Source organism: Fukomys damarensis, unplaced genomic scaffold (genome assembly GCF_012274545.1).
Source record: "Fukomys damarensis isolate Sample0158 unplaced genomic scaffold, DMR_v1.0_HiC HiC_scaffold_19, whole genome shotgun sequence".
NCBI lineage: Eukaryota > Metazoa > Chordata > Mammalia > Rodentia > Bathyergidae > Fukomys > Fukomys damarensis.
In genome coordinates this window covers 47,573,984-47,594,833 of record NW_022900931.1, presented here as the reverse complement: position 1 = coordinate 47,594,833, position 20,850 = coordinate 47,573,984, and the positions used below count along the sequence as shown (strand labels likewise).

Sequence of the window (20,850 nt, the reverse complement as noted above, 5' to 3'; positions counted from 1 at the left end):
GGGAGGCTGAAGCAGCAGGATCAAAAACCTGAGCCCAGCTTGGGCAACTTAGTGACATCCTCACTCAAAATTAAAAATAATCCACTCCATGCCTGTGAATAAGCGACTGCATCTGCAAGTTGCCGTAAGGATAGTGGAGGCCAAATACCAGGGGTCCTCAAATATGGTGAGTGTGAGCAGAAGATCCCAGCTGATGTGCCATGGCTTGATGCAGATCTGCAAAAGATTGATCCTTTTTTCCAGCAGCTGCTACACAGGGTTGTCATGTCTAGCCATGAGAATCCTCCACCCACTTGCGACCTCTGGACAAGAGCAACTTTGATTTGCAACATCCCAGTAAAAGCTGGACAGAGAAGGTCTAGGTCCAGGGTGCCTGATGTTATTTGTGCTTGTAACTCGGTTGAACCCAGTAGGCCATAAAACTCTTAGTTTCTACATGTGCTGTGATGTGAAGAAGTTTGGGAAGCACTGTACATGGGAACGTCCCTTGTCATTCATCCAAAAGGGAGCTCATCACAAAGGGCAAGGTCCATGAGTCCATCGGGCCACACACTATGCCCAGCAACAGCTTCCAGAAAGAAAATGCTATCCACCAGCCTAAATCACCATCTCATAGCCCGAAACCTTGGGAGGTTTGTTGCCCAGTGTTTTGGTTTTCTTCATCTGTACACAAAAGAGAAAAGTGACAACTTGTTAGCTGAAAGGTATGGCTGAGGAAATCCAGTTCCATAGGAACCCAGGTAAATGTCTTAGACTTCCCCAGTCCTGGGGAAATCTGGAGTAGCAGGGCCTTACCTTTGCTGAGTCCTGTGCCTCACTCCAGTCACCCCATTTGGGAGCACTTGGGGATGTCGCAGCTCCAAAAAGAGCATTAGGAAGCAATGGGGATGCGTGGAGCTGATTTTGATTACAGCTTGGATAACATCCAGGCTCAAGTTAGTTGCACTCTGAGTTCCTAGTTGAGTCCTAGTTCTTTTTGTACCCCAATAATTCCACTTTCACCTACACATAGTGACAAATTGCCACTGGCATCCAGTCACCAATAATGTCTTATAAGATCTGGTCATTTAGAGGGCTGCATACAATCTTCTCATTGGCTTGAGGAGTCTTGGGTTTTACATGACATAGTGATGGATGGGGTATACCAGAGTGGTTGAAGCAGATAGGAAAACAGAGATAACACGCTGGGCACAGTGGCACATGCCTGTAATCCCAGCACTCTGGGAGGCTGAAGCAGCAGGATCAAAAACCTGAGCCCAGCTTGGGCAACTTAGTGACATCCTCACTCAAAATTAAAAATAAAGAAAGGACTGGGGATGTAGCTCAGTGTAAGGCTCTGGTCACACACACACACACACACACACATACACACACACAGAGTCACACACCAGAAAAAACTTACCCCAGCAGGGTACTGCACTGTTGAATAAATTGTTTTCAATGACTCATCCTTGGAGGGTGACACCTGGAAAACACCCATTATGTCTTCATTGAGGGAGCTGAGGCCAAATCTTAGGAGTTTCTTTTCCTAATTCTGCCCCACCCATAACCCCTTTCCAGTCCCACTTTTCTACGTGGCCTCTTCTCCTGGCCTCAGCTCTGGTTCCATCTAACTTTGCAGAGGATATGGAGCAGCTGGAGGTGTTGAGGAGGGTGGCACTTGGGCAGAGCCTTGGGACACACACACACACACACACACACACACGCACAAAACCAAAAACCAAACCAAAACAAAAAGCCTTCAGGAACCAAGAGCAAAGGTCTGTATGGTTCAGACTAAGTCTCAGGATTTCAGCTTTTTGTGGCTGTATGGATCCAGCGTCACTATCAGGCCAAGCACAGAACTTGACCAGGAGGTTTCCCCCTTCTCTCCCTGCTGACCGTAAGGAAGGAAGCTGGTGGAGCCACACTGATGGCGACCCAGGTGGAGGTGAGGTAGGCAGGGGAAGGAGGTGTGGCGGAGAGCGACGCAAGCTGTTCCTGCTACTACAGCAGGCAGTGTAGTTCAGGGAGCCTCTCTGCCAGGGTCGCCTTGTGCCCTCTCTGTCAGGGTTGTGACCTGTCCGTCAGGTCGGTGGCCCCATAACTGCTCTCATCTGGCACTATGGACTCTCTTGTTGCTTGGTACCTGAAAGAGGGTGCTTCTTAGTCATATGCAAGCTTGAGCTCAGCGTGGGTAACTTAGTGACATTCTATAGCACCTAGCTACATCTCCACTTTTATTTTTTATTTTGAGAAAGGATTTCTTCTAACCCATAGCCAGACCTCCATGTAGAAGCTCAGGGCTTCAAACTGTGAAGGCTGCCATAGAATGACATTAGCCACATTCTTGTCCTCTTAGAGACTCACGGCATCATTTACCTGATATGGCGTTTCCAGGTTAGACACCTTCCCTAGATTTTTGCTGTAGCTGCTTTATAGGTAGCAAAAAGCAGAAGGCAATGGTTGCCATGGCTTCCATCCTGCTGGTGGGGTAGGTATCCATGAAGTGGCATCCACTCACCTTGGACTGGGAGATTTCATCATAGATCTTGGCCTCTGCTGGCTGGGTGTCTTTTGAGACCTTGGCACATGTGTATATTATGTTCTCTGAGGCAGCATCTGTCACAGATAAACATGGAATGACAGTATGTGAAAGGTGGGTAGGTTTTTAGAGATGATCTAATCATTTTGTTTGTTTGTTTTACCCTCTGTTTAATTAAAATGAGAAATTCTAAACAATTAGTTTTTAAAATATCTTTTCTGTTTCCAGAGTTGCATGTACATATCAGATAGTCCACTTGGCATTAGCCAGTTGCTTGCTTGCCCCCTTGTATTTTTGACGGAAGAGGTAACATTCATATAAGAAAGTCCATAAGACACGTACAGGTTAACAAATAGCTGTAAGGTGAGTAAAAGAAGCAGAATATTGCCCATCATACCGAATAAAGGAAGGCTGAATTATGCAGCATGTACTCTGCTCAATGCTGTGTTTGTTTTATTTTATTTTACTTTAATTTTTTTTGGCTCCAGTGATTGAACTCATGACCTTGCCCTTGCAAGGCAGGCAGCAGAACCATTGAGCTAAATACCTGGCCCACCAATGCCGTGTTTAGAAGGTGCTCCAAGTCAAAGTGTCTTCCGTTTCACCTGTCTAGCTCTGGCTGTTTCATTTCTTGGCTGTGAAGTGTCTGTCCCATAGATACTTTAATTAATTAATTCTGCTGTTTATGGCAATTTGACTCGTGTCCAGTCAAGCCATTCAAGAATGCTGCCATTTGAATACTTTTCACTAGTCTTCTGGCCAGGGTGTAACCCAGTGTGGCATTGCAGTCATGAGGTATTTATAAACCAACTTGTACCCCATTAGTGTCCATTTGAGCTCCACATTGTGGCCAAGTTTTCCGTACCGTCGGACATATAAATTTTTGTCCGCCTGTTGTGAATTCCAGTATGTTCCTATGCCATCTCTCTTGAAATAGGCAGCCACCAGGTCAGGGCTCTGAGCGAACCTCCAGGAGCAACGAGTGTCAGCTGGAGGGGCGCCTGAAAGACGATGGAAGTCACGTGATTTCCGGTTGCAGCGGCCCTCTTTCCGTGAGACAGCAGAAGACATCCTAGCATGATATAGTCCACCTCCTCATATTTGGGACCTGCAGATTGCTGGGGATGAAATCATACAGTGCTGGCGACCCTTATGCAGCAGTGCTTTTCACTCTATGTTTTTACGCGGGGATCTTCATTCTTGCCTTGGCCCTTCTTCCGAGGTCGAGCCTCTGGGGTTGCGGAAGTGCAGAGTGCTGTCAGGTTTCTGTATGGCTGGCATTTCACTAACTGGAGGGGTCACCTGGTCCATAGGAGCTCTGCAGCTGGATGTGCAGCCCGTGCTTTCCCGCTGTGGTACATTGGAGAAACCAAAGCAGCCTGTGAGGTGATCTAATCTTACATTCTTTTTATGATGAAGAGATAAAGTCTTCCCACCCTATTGAGATGGATGCTTAGATCTTTGCACGGTCACTCCCCTTTTCCTAGATGGCTGGTGATATAGGACCTTCTCACTCAGGCTTCTAGCACAGCTCACTGGGAATTCTCGACTCTGACTGAGTCCAGCTTGTGTGGGTGGTCAAAGATAGCTTTTATTCCAGCAGTCTTCCTTAGTGTCTCTTGTTCTTGGTATTGATGACTTTGCACGTCAAGTTGACCGTTTCATTTTCGTTGCTGAGCTTAATACTCTCTGCACATCGTGTTGCATTATTCTGGCTCATGCCGTATTGGAACTAGCTGTACTGTGTTAAGTACATAGTAGATGCTTCACAGACATTCTTGCTTTTTTGCTTGATCCACAGAGTGAATAAACATTTTTTAAGCTTCTTCTCTGTCAGGCTCCATGTGAGGCCCCAGAGAAGCAAAGACAGGAGAGATGAGTCAGTGCCTTTATAATTCTTGGTGTCACCAACCCAGGAGGTGGTAAGGTGGTGGATGGGCATTGTCATGAGGCGGAACAAGGGACTTCGCCTCTCCACCTTAGATAAATGATTTCAGTCTCTGCAAGAAAGAAGATGCATCCCCATACCTTCTGGGACATCTTACCTTGCTTTCTCTTGCGCAGATGGCATAGTAACACTGCCGGTAGAATGAGAACAGCCAAAAAGATTATGGCCAGCCCACTCAGCAACCCGGTGTGGTGAGTATGGGAGTCTGTTGTGATGTCTGAAAATAGAAGCAGCAGTGATTCTTGACTTTCAGAAAACAAGTCCAAGATGTGTGCTAGGTTTGTTCACAGTCAGTACCACTATGAAAACATGGAGAGATAAAGGTCTTGGGGAAACTGTGCTTTCTGCTACTAAAAGTCAGAAACTGCGCCAGAATCTAGTATTCTGAGGGTTCAAAACACCCTGAAAGGCTTAGCATCCTGTAGAAGGCTTTGGCATCTTCCCCAGTGAGATTCCTGGGAGGAAATGTTCCCTGGAATGAGGATCAGCATAAGGGAGGCACATTCCCCTGGAGATAAAGCCAAATTCAGGCCCTGAAGTTCGAGAGAGTGATTTCTGAGACTCAGGAGGAGAGAGGGCTTTTATACCTGCACAGAGCTGCTGGGAAGAAATAGAGCTGGAATTGTTGCTGACAGGGTTCTGGGCTGTACATGTGTAATTCAGCCCTTGGTTCCCAGGGGTCTGGATGACTTGAAGGACATTGCTTTCTGTTTCTAGGGAATTCCAGCTGTATGACACATTCTTTTCTTCTTTCTCCACAGAGCATGTCAGTGTGACATTACAGGTACCATTCATAGATGTCATTAAACTCTGTGTAATTTTTGGCTTCCCAAGCCGACCTACAAAGGAAAAACACATAAACCCATGGTGAGCTTACATCAGCTTTTGAGGACCAGTTACTGAAATTTTAGAAATTTTGCAAGATAGTTGTTAAATATAGGTGTCATTAAAGATCAAATTATAAAAACATTAAATAAATTATATTAAAAATGAGGATTGAGCTAGGTATGGTGGCACATGCCTATAATCTCAGCACTCAGGAGGCGGAGGCAGGAGGATCACTGTGAGTTCATATCCAGCCTCACGAGGCTACATAGTGAGTTTAAGGGCAGCCTGAACTGCATAGCAAGACCCTGTCTCAAAGCAAAGCAAAACAAAACAAAAAATGAGGATTAAAAACTCATCACTTTTAATCAGTTTTTGACATTGTACTATTGCCTATGCTCTTGAGGTGAATTATGTCTATTGTATTTGTTCTTTATAATGATATACAAATGGGAATATCCTTCCAACTGTGCATGTCTTAAACTCAGACATAAAGGAATATTTATATTACAGAAATTGGCAAATGTTATAAATTTTGGCTTAACTTATTTATTGATTTTTGCTCTGAATCAAGGAAGCAATGGAAGAAAAATTACTAATGAGTATTAAACTTAAAAGGATATCATATCTGTAGCCATTACATTGTGAGCAGCAAAAACAAAATTAAGAAATAATTTTCTAGTATTTGAAAACCATTACATATGTATACTTGGTAAAGAATTCATTTATATCATTAACAAATGAAGTTTGAATATATATGCCGCTGTTAAATCACTTTTTTCTATTGATGTTGGAACTACACTAATTGCAATTACAAACATAGGTTGGTTAACAATATACGTTTGGCAAAAATCAATGAGAACATTTTGTGAAAATGGCTCTACAGAATTTGCAATAAAGACAATTATATTTTTATTATCATTTATGAAATTGGCTACTAAACATCCTTTATATCAGTAAAATTTATATTAAATATAAATTATATATACATATACACATTTATGAGCACACATACAAGAAGACAATATCAGCAAGTTGAACGTTTATCAGCACACTATTGCATACAAAAAATCTTAAATTTTTTTGGTTTTGTTTTCTGGTGTATATATGTATTTTAAAGTAAATATGGTAAAAAGCTATAATATCATTAATAGTCCATTAAAATATTTTTCCAAACAAATCAAAAGGTAAAATATAGAAGTCGTAGAAAAATAGTATTGCTATATGGTTAAAATGCAAAACAAAAAAGACTATTGAAAACTTCAGTAGGGAATAGCCAAATCACTTAATAAAGGCAAACTTATCAAAAAAACCACACACTTCTAAAGAAACCTTAAAGGCTAGGAGTACATGGAACAATGTATTTTGATCGCTGAAAGAAACTAAATACCAAACTTACATTACCATGTCCAGCAAAGCTATTCTTCAATTCAAAGGAGAAATAAAGTCTTCCCAAGATAAAAGTAAATAAACTCATGATCACTAAGCCAGAATTGAACAAGATATTTAAAGGAATCTTACACAAAGAAAAGAAAGACTAGATTAGCTATTGAGGATTAAGAAGGAATAAAACATTAGAAAACAGGACCAGGGATGTAGCTCAGTGGTTCTGCTGCCTGACTTGCAAGTGCAAGGTCCCGCGTTCAATCCCCAGTATGAAACATTAGAAAACAAAATGACAAGAGTTAATATGTACCTCTTTATAATAACTCTGAATAGAAATGGTTTTAACTCTCCAATTAAAACATGAAAACTGGCTGGGTGTGGTGGTGCATGCCTGTAATCCCAGTACTTTGGAGGGTGAGGCAGGAGGATTGCCACAAGTTCGAGGCTAGCCTGGGCTACTAAAAAAAAAAAGAATGGCAGATTGGACTAAAAAACAAGATCCAATTCTTTGTTGCAGGCTGAAAATGAAAGAATTGAAAACAAAATTCATGCAAATGGAATCCAAAAACAAGGAGTAGCTATACTCATATCCAAAAAAGCAGACTTTGACAAAGTCAGAATGACTCTAAAATTAAACAGTTTCTTATTTCAACAGTAGAAAAGATAACTCCAATAAGCCCCCATTGAAAGCCTACTCCATAACTGAAGTATCAAACCCCCTTAAACTGTACTGCTAAAAGAAAGGGAGTAAAAGGCATTTACTAAACTTTCACAGGAAGACTGAGAATAAATCTGGCAATGCTTAAGTATATATCAGACCATACCAAATAGTACTACCTAGCCTCAATATTTAACTGAAAATTTAAACTGAAGACAAATGGCCCCATTTTTTCAATCAGTGAAAAGTGAATTGTATACTCACTAAGAAAATAAACACATCCAGATCTGTGTTGTAGTTGTCAGTGGATCATTGAAAAAAGAGGGGGGCTGTCAAAAATTCTTTGTATCAAATAACAGTGGACATACAACATCCCAGAATGTATGAAATATAATAGAGACTGTTCATAGAGGGATATTGTAGTGATGAGTGCCTACATAAAAAAAAATCAAAGCCTTCTCAAATAAATAGCATAATAATGTATCTCAAGCTCTTAGAACAAATCAAAAGCAAGCTCAACAGAAGGAAATAATAATAAAAAACATTAGATCTGAAATTAATGAAATAGAGGCTAAAAACTAATATACAGGATTTATGAAACCAAGGTTGGTTTTTCATTTTATGGAAAAAATTAAAAAAAATTTTTTTTGGTACCAGGGATTGAACTGAGGCCCTCACATTTGCTAGGCAGGCTCTGTGCCACTGAATTACATCCCTGATGAAGGTTGGTCTTTTAAAGGTTAAATAAGATTGAAAAACCTTTAGCCAAACTAACCAAAGGAGAGAAAAAGACTCAGATCAGCGTGATTAGAGATGAAAAAGGAAGTATTATAACACCACCACTAAATTCCAGATGATTAGAGAATATTTGAAAACCTATACTTAAATAAATTGGAGAATCTAGAAGAAATAGAGTTCGTCTAAATCATATGAACTGCTAAAATTGAACCCTCAAAATGTAAATTAAAAAAATACTAGAGATCAATCTATTAGAGTAACAAGCAGTGAGACTGAAGCAATAGTAAAGTCTCCTAACCCTGAAAAGCCCAGGGTGAGATGAGTTCACTATTAAATTTTGCCAGAACTCTAAAGAACTAACGGAAGAAACTAACGGACTCATTCTATAAGTCCAGTATCACCCTGATACCAAAACCAGAGAAGGATGCAATAAAAAAGAAAACTAGAGAGTGATATCCTTGATGAAGATAGATGCAAAAATCTGTAATAAAACACTCAAAAACCGAGTTCAGCAATGCACTAAAAGATCACACACCACGATCCAGTTGGTTTCATTCCAGTGTTGCAGTGATGGCTCAACATGCATGAAGAAATAAATGTAATACACCACATACACAGAATCAAAATAAAAATCACAGAAAAGCCTTTGATAAAATTTATCACCCTTCATCATACAAGCCCCGAAGAAACTACATATTGAAGGATAAGAGCCCAATACAATAAAAATTTTGTGTGACAAACCCATAGGCAACATTATACCTTATGGGAAAAAACAAAGCTTTTCCTCTAAAATCAGGAACAAGGCAACATTGTTCTCACCACTCCTACTCAGTATGGTACTTGAGATATTAACTACAGAAATTAGACAAGAGGAAGAAATAAAAAGGATACAAATAGGAAAGGAATAGGTCATTATCTTTATTCATCAATGATATGATCCTATACTTTGAAGACCCTAAAGATGAAACCAAAAGAATTTCAGAACTAATAAATGCAGCAAAGTATGAGGGTATACAATCAACATGGTAGCTTTTTAAAAAATTAATTTTATTGGTACATTTTAGGTATACAATATAATGACATTCATCACTGGATAACATATCTCGATTCTTATTTTTCCCCATTTCCCTTCTCTCCCTTCAACCCCTCTCCACCCCTCTATTTGCAAAGACTTTGTTTCCATTTTCTCATGTTAATTCCATGCCCTTCTTTCCTTTCCCCAACCCTTCCCACTTCCCCTTCCCCTTTGCACCTTTTCTTCCTATTTCACATAATATATTGTACATTTTGATCCTTAGTTATATTTTCACTTTCTCACCCCAGAGAACTATTTGGTATTTACATGTGTGCCCTATTTATTTCACTTGAGTATGGCCTCTATGTGCATCCATTTAGGTATAAATGTCTCTAATTTCACATTCTTTGTAGCTGAGTAGTACTCCATTTTATTAAAAAGAAAAACCCACATTTGATGGGCAATTGGGCTGTTTCCAAGCTTTAGCTATTACAGACTGCCGCTATGAACATGGGTGTGCATATATAGCTGTGGTATGATTCTTTTAATTCCTTTGGGAAGATACCCAGCAGAGGGATGGCTGGGTCAATGGGACCTCTAATTCTGGTTCTTTGAGGTATATCCATACTGATTGCGACAGTGGTTGCACCAGTCTGAACTCCCACCAACAGTAAAGAAGGGATCCTTTATCCCTACAAACCCACCAGCACTTGTTATTGGTTGATTTCATGATAGCAGCCATTCATTCAGGGGTGAGGTAGAATCTCAATGTTTTTTTCATTTGCATCTCTTGAATGACCAGTGATGTTAGATTTTTTCTTATGTTTATTTGCTATATCTAGGCATGCCTCTGGCTAGGGCCTGTCCTCCTACATAGCTGTTGTCTGAGAGGGCCTTTTGCTGGGGGCTGTGCACCCCTATTGCTGGTGTCTGGGTGGGCTTCTGGCTAGGATCTGCTTGCGCTTACCAACAGCCTCTGGCTGTTGCTTATGCGCCTATGCAGCTCTTTTCCAGACAGGTGTTTAGCTGGGGCTTGTGGGCCCAAGTGGCCAGCGCTGTGGGGGAGCCCTGGCTGAACCTGTCTATAGCTGTGCTGCTCTGGTCCACACCACCTTCTCACTGGTATCTGTGTGCACTTACTGATGGTATTGGGTGGGCCTCTTGACTGTTGCTTGAGGGCCTGTGCAACTCTTTTCTTTTTTTTTTTTTTTAAATTTTATTGAGTTTATTGGTACATTTTAGGGATACAGTACAGTTACATTCATTGTTGGGATCATGTACCTCTACATGGCAAGTCTTGATTCTCATTTTTTCCCCTTACCTCTGCCCTCCCTTCACCCCCTCCTCCCCTCTCCATCTACAAACACTTTATTTTCATCTTTTCATTCTCTCACATTTTTTTCTTTTCCCTTTTTGTTCTTCCCCTACCCATCCCACCTTCCCTACACCTTTAGCTCCTTTCTTCCCATTTCTAAATGTCAGTAATCTTATTACAATCTTATGCATTGTTGCAGATTATTCACACCAGGGAAACTATTTGGTATTTACACATGTGTGACTTATTTATTTCACTTAGGAGTATATCTTCAATATGTGCAACTCTTTTCTAAGTGGATCTTTGGCTAGAGCTGTGGGCCCAAGGTGCCCTGGTTGAGGCTGGGCCCTGGCTCAACCTGCCTGCAGCCATGCTGCTGTGTGGTCCACACCAGCTTCTCACGCAACATTATAGCTTTTTTGTACACTAATAATTAACTAAGTGAAAAAGAGATCAGAAAAACAATTTCATTCTCAATAGCTTAAAAAATTACATAGGAATTGACCTAACCTAAGAGTTAAAAGATCTGTATAATGAAAATTACAGAATAGTGGAGAAATTAAAGAAGATTCTAGAAGAAGGAAAGACCTCCCATATTCATGTATTGTCAGAATTAATATTGTTAAAATGCCATATTACTCTAAGTGAAGCACAAATTCAATGTAGTCCTCATCATCCCACTGATATTCTTCAAAGAACTGGAAAAAACATTCCTGAAATTCATATAGAAACACAGAAGACACAGAGTAGCCAAAACAATTCTAAGCAGAAAAAGCGAGGCTGGAGGCATTGCAATACCTGATTTCAAATGTACTACAAAGCCATAGGAACAGAAGAGTAAGGCAGTGGCACAAAAATAGATACATAAACCAATGAAACAGAGCAGAGAATACAGAAACAAACCCATGCAACTGTAGCCACCAGATTGTGAACAAAGATCAAAATTACTGGAGTACAGACACTTATTGGCAAATGGTTTTGGAAAAACTGGTTATCCACATTTATACAATTAGAACTAGCTCCTTATCTCACTCTGCACAAAAATCAATTCAAAATGAGCCAAAGACCTAGATATAAGACCCAAAACTTTGAAACTAAAAAGAAGAAAATATAGGAGAAACATTTAAAGTTATAGGCACAAGCAAAGATTTCCTGAATAAGACTTGAACAGCAAAGCAAATAATAGTGTCAAAGTACATCAAAGTAAATAGAAGTACATCAAAGTAAAAAGTATCTGTGCAGCAATAGAATTGAAAGCAATTTCAGCCTTCAGAATGGGAGAAATATTTGCCAGATAGCTACTCTTCTGACAGAGGATTGATATCTAGAAAAGAACTGAAAAACTAAAAGAACTCAAAACAAAGCAAAACAAAACTTGACACCAAAAAATCAAATAGCACAGTAAATCAATAAGTTGGCAAGTGAATTGAACAGACACTTCTTAAAAGACTTACAAATGGCCAGTAAGTACATAAAGAAAATCAGCATCTTTAGCCATTGGAAAAATGCAGATTAGAACCACAATGAGATTCTATCTTAAGCCAGTCAGAATGGCTGTCATCAAAATATAGAAAACAAATGCTGGTGAGGATGTAGGGGGGAAAAAGGAGTTCTTTGCACATTGCTGGTGGGAATGTAAATTAGTATAGTTACTGTGGAACTTAGTATGGAGATTTCTTAAAATAAAACTACCACATATCTATCTACACCATTCCTTGCTGCATAGTCAAAAGAATTAAAGTCAGCATACTATATAAGGATATCTGCATACCCATATTTTAGGGGTATAATTCAAAATAGCCGAGATATAGAAACAGCCTAGGGGCCCACCAAAAGATGAGTGGATGAAGAAAATGTGATATATATATATATATATACACACACACACACACAATGGAGTATTATTCAGCCATAAAAAACAAAATTATGTCATCAACTGGAAAATGGATGGCACTGGAGATGATCATGTTAAACGAAACAAGCTACTCTGAGGAACAAGTAATGCATGCTTTCCCTTATATGTAAAAAAAAAAAGATAGGTAAGTAGAAGGAAAGCTATTGTTAGACAACAGGGAGGGATTAAAGGAGAGGAGAGATGGATGTAATAAAAATGTGTTATATGCATATTTGAAAACACCACAGTGAAACCCAATATTGTGTAAAATGAATAGACACTAGTAGAAATATATTAACAATTAAAATTATACTTAAATTCTAGTAAAGGTTAGATCTGGCGCTGGCAAAAAGTCGGGTGGGGTGTGTGTGTGTTCTGTCATCAGGAGATGAGGACATGATCACAATTCTGAGTTCCTAACTGTCCGGTGCACAGGCCAAGCTGCTGTGATGTGGTTAGGGGCTTCCACTGGCAGCCCTGTGAACACAAACATAGAGGAGTCTGAAGGAACTAGCGTGGGCTTTCCAATTAATGCAGAGGCTAGAAAGGCAGGAAAATCAGAGTAAATCAGGGGACCATTTATCTATATCTGTATGGGAGTAAAACATGGACAGTAGGATGCTGTAAAGATTTTGGTTCCAAACCACTGGTCTTGGAAGTTTCTTAGAGGGATTTGCTTTGGCTTGGAATTAGTGGTGACTTGACAACAAACCTAGATAAGCCTGCAGCAGGCATTTGACATATAACAGAGCCTATACATAGGAATCAGTGAAAAGGGAACCACATTTTGAGGGATCGGCAACTTGTGTGTGTGTGTGTGTGTGTGTGTGTGTGTGTGTGTGTGTGTGTGCATGCGCGCGTCTTTAGAAATTTGATTTACAACACTGTCACTGCTTGGTATTTACCTTTTTTTTGGTACCAGGGATCAAACTCGGGACCTTGAGCTTGCAAGGCAGGCAGTGGAACCCCTGGCCCTTTTTAAAAGAAAGACTTTAAAAAAAATGTTGTGGATGTCTAGGTGGGGTATAGTGTGCAGAATAGAATCTGTTTTATTTTTCTCAGCAAGACTAGAGATGTTACCTGCATGAAGCTGCTGGACTGAGAAGGTCAGGGTCACAGCTGACAGATCTTGTTCCTCCCAAGCTACAAATGGGGAACCATAGGAGGCCTGGTTCAGAATGCAGGCTCCCCTCTCATGGAGCTTCACGAGGTTGGAGAAGGGACACAGGTTCTCTGAGCTTCGGCTCCCCGTTTATTTATTTCTTTATTTATTTTAAATTGAATTTATTGGTACATTCTGGGTAGACAGTACAGTTACATTCATTACTGGGATCTTGTACCTTTACATGCCAGGTCTTGGTTCTCATTTTTTCCCCTTGTCCCTGCTCTCCCTTCACCCCCTCCTCCCCTCCCCCCTCAAACACTTTAATTCCATTTTTACATTTTCTCATATTTTTTTCCTTTTCCCTTATTCCCCCTTCCCTATCCTTCTCACTGTCCCTACACCTTTGGTCCTTTTCTTCCTATTTGCTAATTGTCCCATTAGGATCTTGAGTACTATTTTAGTTTTTCATTAGAGAAACTATTCAGTATTTGCATGGCTCCTCATTTATAACACCAGGATAATAATTTCCTCTTCATAGGGATATTGTGAGTTAAAATTAGGCCACATATGTGTGTGTGTGTGTGTGTGTGTGTGTGTATTATTCTTATATCCATTTGTTTATCTATTTTCTTGTGCTTATCTGAACAGTAAATATCTACCAAAACCAAATTGGCCTCAACCACTGACTCTGAGAAGGGAGAATTACATTTCATTGTATTGTCTTTTGTTCTGTTTGTACTGGTATTGCTTAATATGTATAATCTGTACTTTTAAAATTAGGTAGGAGTCCAGACATATAGATGCTGTCAATAAATGTCAGTTCCTTTTGGTACAGATTTTATTGGGTTGACTATTTGACTTTCTCTGACTTTCCAATGTCTGCCCTAATTGAAGGCTGTGTGTTTCCCCTGGGGATTGATTAGAAAAGATTAAGTGTATGAAGGAGTGAAAATGACATCTTAATATTTCCTAAGGGTTCATACTTGGGTGTACTTCATTGTGGCCAATTTGGAATTTTTTTCACTTGGGAAGTCCTTCCTAACTAGGAATTTAAAAAGGAGCTAAGGATTAAAAAATTCATGATTACTAGTTATCAGGCATTTACTTTGAGGTACTCAGTGTACTAGGTATTCAACTACTATTCTCTCATTCAATCTCAGCATTACAATCTACATTCAAGAGATGAGCAAATGGAACATCCCAAAGGCACAGGCTGACTAGAAAAGAGCTGCACAAGTGTGAAACCATCCTCCAGAGTTCTGCCATAACATTGGCAAGTGCGCACACCCACTGGAGAGCAGCTGTGTGGATTAGAGTGGTGTGGCTGCAGGCGGATCCCAGCTAGGGCCCCACCCTGCCCTGACCCCAGAGGTGTGGGCAATGTGCCCAAGCCACAGCTCACCTAGAAAAGAGCTGCACAGGTGTCCAAGCTTCATCTAGAGTCCCGTCATACCATAGGCCACAGCCAAGGCCTCACCTGGAAAAGAACTACACAGACACTCAAATAACAGCCAGAGACTTGCCCCCATACCACTGATAAGTGCCTGAAGACCCTAGTCAGAAGCTTACACAGACACTAGAAGCTGGGATACACAGCCCCAACCAAAGGCACAGACAACTGCTATCTATGTAAGGGCCCCAGTGAGAGGCACTCCTAGATACTATCTCAAGTGTGCATAGGCTCCAGCCAGTATCCTGCCCAGACAACAGGTCAGCTCAGGGATATAGAAAGCCACCATTTTAAAGCCAGGAATTGGTGTACTGGGGAATGGCAGAGTAAAGGCTGCTTAGTGGCCTGCTGAGAACTGAAGACCATTGGGTGAGCAAAGAGTTTCCTCAACAACGGCACAGCAGGCTGCATTTGTTGAAATGAGAAGATATGGAAATAAGTCTCAAAATCAGACTTGCAGATCACCTAAGGCATCCCCAAAGTGAAAGAAGATGGAACAATCTGATACTCCCTGATACCTGGACTCCCTGAACTGGCAGCTTAAGAGGATCTGGAAAAAATGAAATCAGAAATAATTTCTCAGATAACAGCAGAGATTGTGCCCATAGTACAAGAGATGATTAATAAATCTAGAGAAGACACAGATTAAAAAATAGAGGAGCTGAGAAACATGATGGAATCCCAACGTAGGAAACAAAAGAATCCAGAAAACAGATGCAAAGGTTTGCAAGATATTAAAAACTCCATTGAGAGTTTATGCAACAGAACCAGCTAATGGGAGGACAGAATTTCAGATATAGAAGATAGGATTGCAATTAATGACCAGGAAAAGAAAAATCTCTTAAAAATAGTAAGGGACCATGAGAGATCAATCCAGCAACTGCTGGATGATTCAAAGAATAACATAAGACTGAACAGAGTCAATGAAGAAACAGGAGAGAGTGCAGATGACATTAAAAAAACTGTTCACAGAAGTAAAGGCAGAAAACTTCCCAAATAGGGAAAATAATTTGACATACAGATAAGTGAGGCTTTTAGGACTCCAACTAGCTATGATTAAAATAGCTACACCTAGGCATATAATAGTTAAGATTCCAGAAATCCAACAGAAGAACAGAAATTCTACAAGCAGTTAGAGAAAAGAAACAAGTCACATACAAAGGAAAGCCCATCAGAATTATAGCAGACTTCTCAACACAAACCCTCAAGGTAAAAAGAGCATGGAATGTTATATTTCAAGCCCTAAAGAGAAACAACTCCAACCCAGATTGATGTATCCTGCAAAACTATCTTTCAAAATTGATGGAGAAATAAGATACTTTCATGATAAAGAGCTCCTGAGGAACCAGCACTCAAAAAAAATTTTTTTTAATATCCTAGGAAAAGATAGGATCACAACCCCCAAAAGCCCAGCAGAATAAACCCATCAGGCATCACAAGAAATTAAATGCCAAGTGGGAGAATCCAATAAAAGGAAAAAGTCCTGACAAGGATAAGACAATACATATCAGTTATAACCATCAATTCACCAAATCAATTCAACAATTTGGTCTCAATTCACCAAATCAAAAGAAATAGACTGGTCAAGAAGTAAGATCCAACAATATGCTGTATACAAGAAACACACTTAATTAAAAAATAAACTCATAGGTATAGCTATCCTCTTTGCAGATCAAATGGATTTCAAACCAACACTGATTAAGAGACAAAGAAGGATGTTACATCCTTATAAAGAGAAAAATCCATGAGGAAGAGATGACGATCTTAAATATATATGCACCAAACAGAAGTGCATGCAACAATATAAAACAAATACTAATGGACATGAAAAATCATGTAAGTACTAATACAATAGTAGTGGGGGACCTCAATATTCCACTGTCACAAATACATCAACCAGATGAAAAATAAACAATGAAATATTAGAACTCAATCAAACTCTTGAACAAATGAACTTATGTTTACAGAGTGTTCCACCCCACAAAATCAGAATACACATTCTTTTCAGCTACACATGGATAGTTCTCCAAAGTAGACCACATACTCGCTAATAGAACATGTTTAAGTAAGTGCAAAGGAATTGAAGTTATCCCCTGTATATTATCAGACCATAGTGTGATGAAATTGGAGACCAATAGCAAAAGAAACTGCAAGAATTTCATAAACACACAGAAACTGAACCACACAGTTCTGAATAACCAATGTGTCACAGAGGACAATGAAGAAATCTGACAGTTCCTTCAATTAAATGACGATGATAATACAACTTATCGGAATCTATGGGACACAATGAAAACAGTCTTATAAGGGAAATTCATAGCAGTGAGTACTCATATTAGGAAAACTGCTCAATTACACAACCTGATGCTGAACCTCAAGCTTCTAGAAAAAGTAGAGCAAGTTAAACTCAAAGCTCATACAAGGGAGGAGATTATAAAGATCAGGGCAGAAATAATTCAACAGAGACCAAGAGAACAATAGAAAAAAATTAATGAAGAAAGAGTTGGTTTTTCAAAAGGATAAACAAAATTGAAAAACCCTTAGCTGTCCTCATTAAATAAATAAATAAATAAAAAATAAATAAAAGGAAAGAAAAGGCCCAAATCCATGCAATTAGGAATCCATGAAATTACAATGGACCCAGCAGAAATCCTATGCATTCCTTGTGGGTATGTCAAACAGTTTGGGAGTTTCTTTTAAAACTAAAAATGGATTTTACCATCTGATTTCATTCATGGGCATTTATCCCAAGAAATGAAAACATAATTCAGGCAGACACACATAAATATTTGCAGCAGTTTTTTTTATAATAGCCCCAAACAGGAAATGACTAGTATGTCCTTAAATAGGTGAATGGATAAATAAATTATGTCTGCACTATAGGATACCATCCAGCAGTTAAAAATATAAACTATTGATACATCCAATACTTGGGATGAATCTCAAATTATGAGAAGTTAAAACTTAAAGGAATATATTATGTACTACATGATCTATATAGCTTTTGTGAAATAACAATTATAGATATGAACAGATTAGTATTCTTGGGTGAATGAGGGGGAAGAGGGAGATAAGACATGTGGCCATAAAGGAGTAGCAAGAGGGAATCTTGGAATGGTACAGCTAATGATCTTGATTGTGGTAGTATTTATACAAAACTATACATATGATTAAGCTCTATAAGACTACACGCACACATGCTCACACATAAATTAGTCATGTATAAATGTTGAATTTTAATTAAGATCTATAAATTTTCTGTTTTTGATACTGTGTTATAGTTACACAGGAAGTTAACACTGGGTAAACTGTACACAGAACCTTGCTTTACTTTTTTTTTTGGGGGGGGTTTTTTGAGACAAGGCCTCACTATATAGTTGAGACTTACCTGTAACTCACTGTGTAGCCCAGGCTGGTCTTGAACTCACAGTGATCCTCCAGCCTCAGCCACCCAAGTGCTGGGATTACAGGCATGCACCACCATGCCTGGCTTGCTTTACATTTCTTTACAGCTGTAATTATTTCAAAATAGAAATTGTTTTCTCCAGAAAACCTACTGAATATATACTATCTCAGATCTTTACAGTAACTCTGAGAATTGAATAGTATGATTACTGACATTTTATAAAAAAGGAAAACAAGGCTCAGAGGACAGACTGCTGATGGAAGATCATACAATTAATATGTAGCAAGACCAGGATGATAACAAGACCACATACTCTTGATAAATATTGATGTTCAGTTATCAAAAATACAGGTGTTCTTTAGATAGCAAATTTAGAAGCAAAAGTAGCAAACAAACCCTCTGTCTTCCCACAACTTACGGAAGACATGAAGGTAGTAGATCTTTGTGGTGGTGCTGTTGATAGTGATGTCTGCTTTGTATTTTCCTGCATCTTCCATTTTCAGGTCACTAATGACCAGGTCGTAGTTCTTTTGTATGACTTTTATTCGTCCTTTATAATTATTGTGAGTCACAATAATGGTGGGTGCTTTTCCTGAGTCTCCTGGTGTAATGACAGCAACAGATGACTCAGAAGTCCAAGCAATGGACTGAACTTCCTTTGAGTTTTGGATATTTAAGGGAAAAGCAACTGACTCCCCAAGAATCCCATTCATGAACAAGTCTGCATCCTTCCCAGTTGCTGTCAGCCCTGTGGACACAAACAGAAAATTGTGAGCATCTGATTGTCACCATTCACAGTTCCTTGTGTTCCCAGCCTGGAGCCTCCCTGAGGAGCTTCCACAGAGACAATTTATCCAGTTTCTTGAGGATATGACCCTCCCCATCTTTTTTTGCAGTCTACTTTGAATATATATGTTTTGGCGACTACATTTTCTAGCAGATTCTCATTAAAAAAACCAAGTTCCTCATTGAATTTCCAAGGATCTATTTTATTAAAATGCTCACCAAGATGTACCACTTCTGAAAGCTAGGAGACATTTGCAACAAAGGCCATAAACTTCCCCAAGGTCCAAGATACAAAGTGTTTTCCTTCTTCAAGGTCATGTAACTGAGTGAAGGAAAAGCTTCAGATAAGGGCCTGGAATATCTAGGCTGATGGGCTCCATGTTTGTTGAGCTCTTAACTGAGATACAAGGAGCTGAAGATATAATGGTGAATAAAAACAGATACAGTTCCTGCTGATTTTATAATTAAAATAAGGTACCAGTATTGATTAGATAACTACACAGATAAAGAGATGGATAAAAAAAAATGCAAGGACCATGAACATTGAAAAAGAAAACAAAAAAATTTGTTCTGTCATGGGAATTCAGGACCATTTCCTTGTGAAAGCTGAGAGACGAGTACTCAAAATATAACAGAAGAAGAAAAACCAGAAGGCTCTTTTTTGCTCTTTTTCTTCTCCTCTATCACCTTGCAAAGATAAATTAACTGAATATGTGCTTGTAAAATGAGATGGAATATAATTATAAGGTATTATGTTCCCTTTTTCCGTGTTCTTCATTGTGTTATTCTCACTGATGTTTCCGTAGTGAGAGCTAGTGTTTGCAGTGAGAAAGGGCGATGTTTGAAGCACTTACTAACTGATGTCACAAGGACACTGAGATCAGAAAGGACGCCAACCAAAAATAGCTAGTTGGGCTGTTCTGATGTGCACCAGCTACGCGCATATGGCCAGCTCGTGTTTTTCCGCATAAGTGGTTTCAGGCTGACTCTAAAGTTTATAAAGGCTTTGCATTCAGATGGAAAGAGTGGGACCACTGAAAGGACAAGTCACTTTGAAGTGCAATGAAAAGAAAGACTTTCGATAGGGCTGTCTTACCCAAGGCAAGGTGTGGCTATCTTGCCTTCAGCTCAGTAGCTACTGCACCAGCCCCAAGACTGCTGTTGTAAACTCTTTCCTCTCAGACTGCTGGAGATTTTTCTTTAGGAGGAGAATCGTAGGCAAGATCTGATGGTTTAGTTTGCGCCTAAGTGCAGGTTAAGTGTAAGAGAAGACATTACAGGGCCCTGAGGGGTGTGTGGGGGTGGAAGGAAGGGGCCGGGAAAAGCAAGGACACTGATCTACAAGAATTTATTAAATGCTAACTATGTGTCAGATGCTATGTTAAGGACAGAGAGATAAACAGGACATCATCACAGCTCTGAGGGATTAATAGCCCAAGGAATAATAGCTATATATATAACAAAAATATAACAATGAATGCTAAATGGAAAGGACAATAGAAACAAACTACTGGGGGGACAGAAAGCTAGGCTAGTGTTGCCTTTGGTGATAGCAGTCATACTTTGCCAGAGTCTTTCCGCATCAATTCTCCCCCAAATAAACTTCTACCAGGTTGATGATGCTTGGCAGAGGGACACATAGAGGCTCCTGAGATCCTGGGGGTCTCAGAGAAGGGCATGTAAACTGGGCAGTGGCAGAGAGCTGAGCTTAGTATGACCTGAGCTTGCTCTGTTGTTCCTATGCCACCTCAGTGTTCTTAATATTATGTGACTGAAAGGCCCCACATTTTTATTTTGCGC

At 39.6% G+C, this 20,850-nt stretch overlaps 1 protein-coding gene across 3 annotated transcripts in view; it reads right to left on the bottom strand.

Annotated features, from left to right (window-relative positions):
* Cd84 (CD84 molecule) overlaps positions 1–20,850 on the bottom strand; it is a 36,060-nt gene that overhangs the window by 5,285 nt on the left and 9,925 nt on the right. The window contains exons 2-7 of one of the 3 annotated variants that reach the window (XM_033765697.1): positions 18,683–19,012; positions 5,060–5,311; positions 4,570–4,689; positions 2,504–2,601; positions 1,403–1,465; positions 93–216 (exon numbers count right to left, since the gene is read on the bottom strand). In XM_033765697.1, coding sequence (XP_033621588.1) covers positions 93–216; positions 1,403–1,465; positions 2,504–2,601; positions 4,570–4,689; positions 5,060–5,311; positions 18,683–19,012 — 987 coding nt within the window. Of the gene's footprint in view, positions 1–92; positions 664–1,402; positions 1,466–1,938; positions 2,129–2,503; positions 2,602–4,569; positions 4,690–5,059; positions 5,312–18,682; positions 19,013–20,850 lie in introns of those variants that run through there. The other 2 variants (XM_010616654.2, XM_010616655.2) reach the window with 2 other exon arrangements.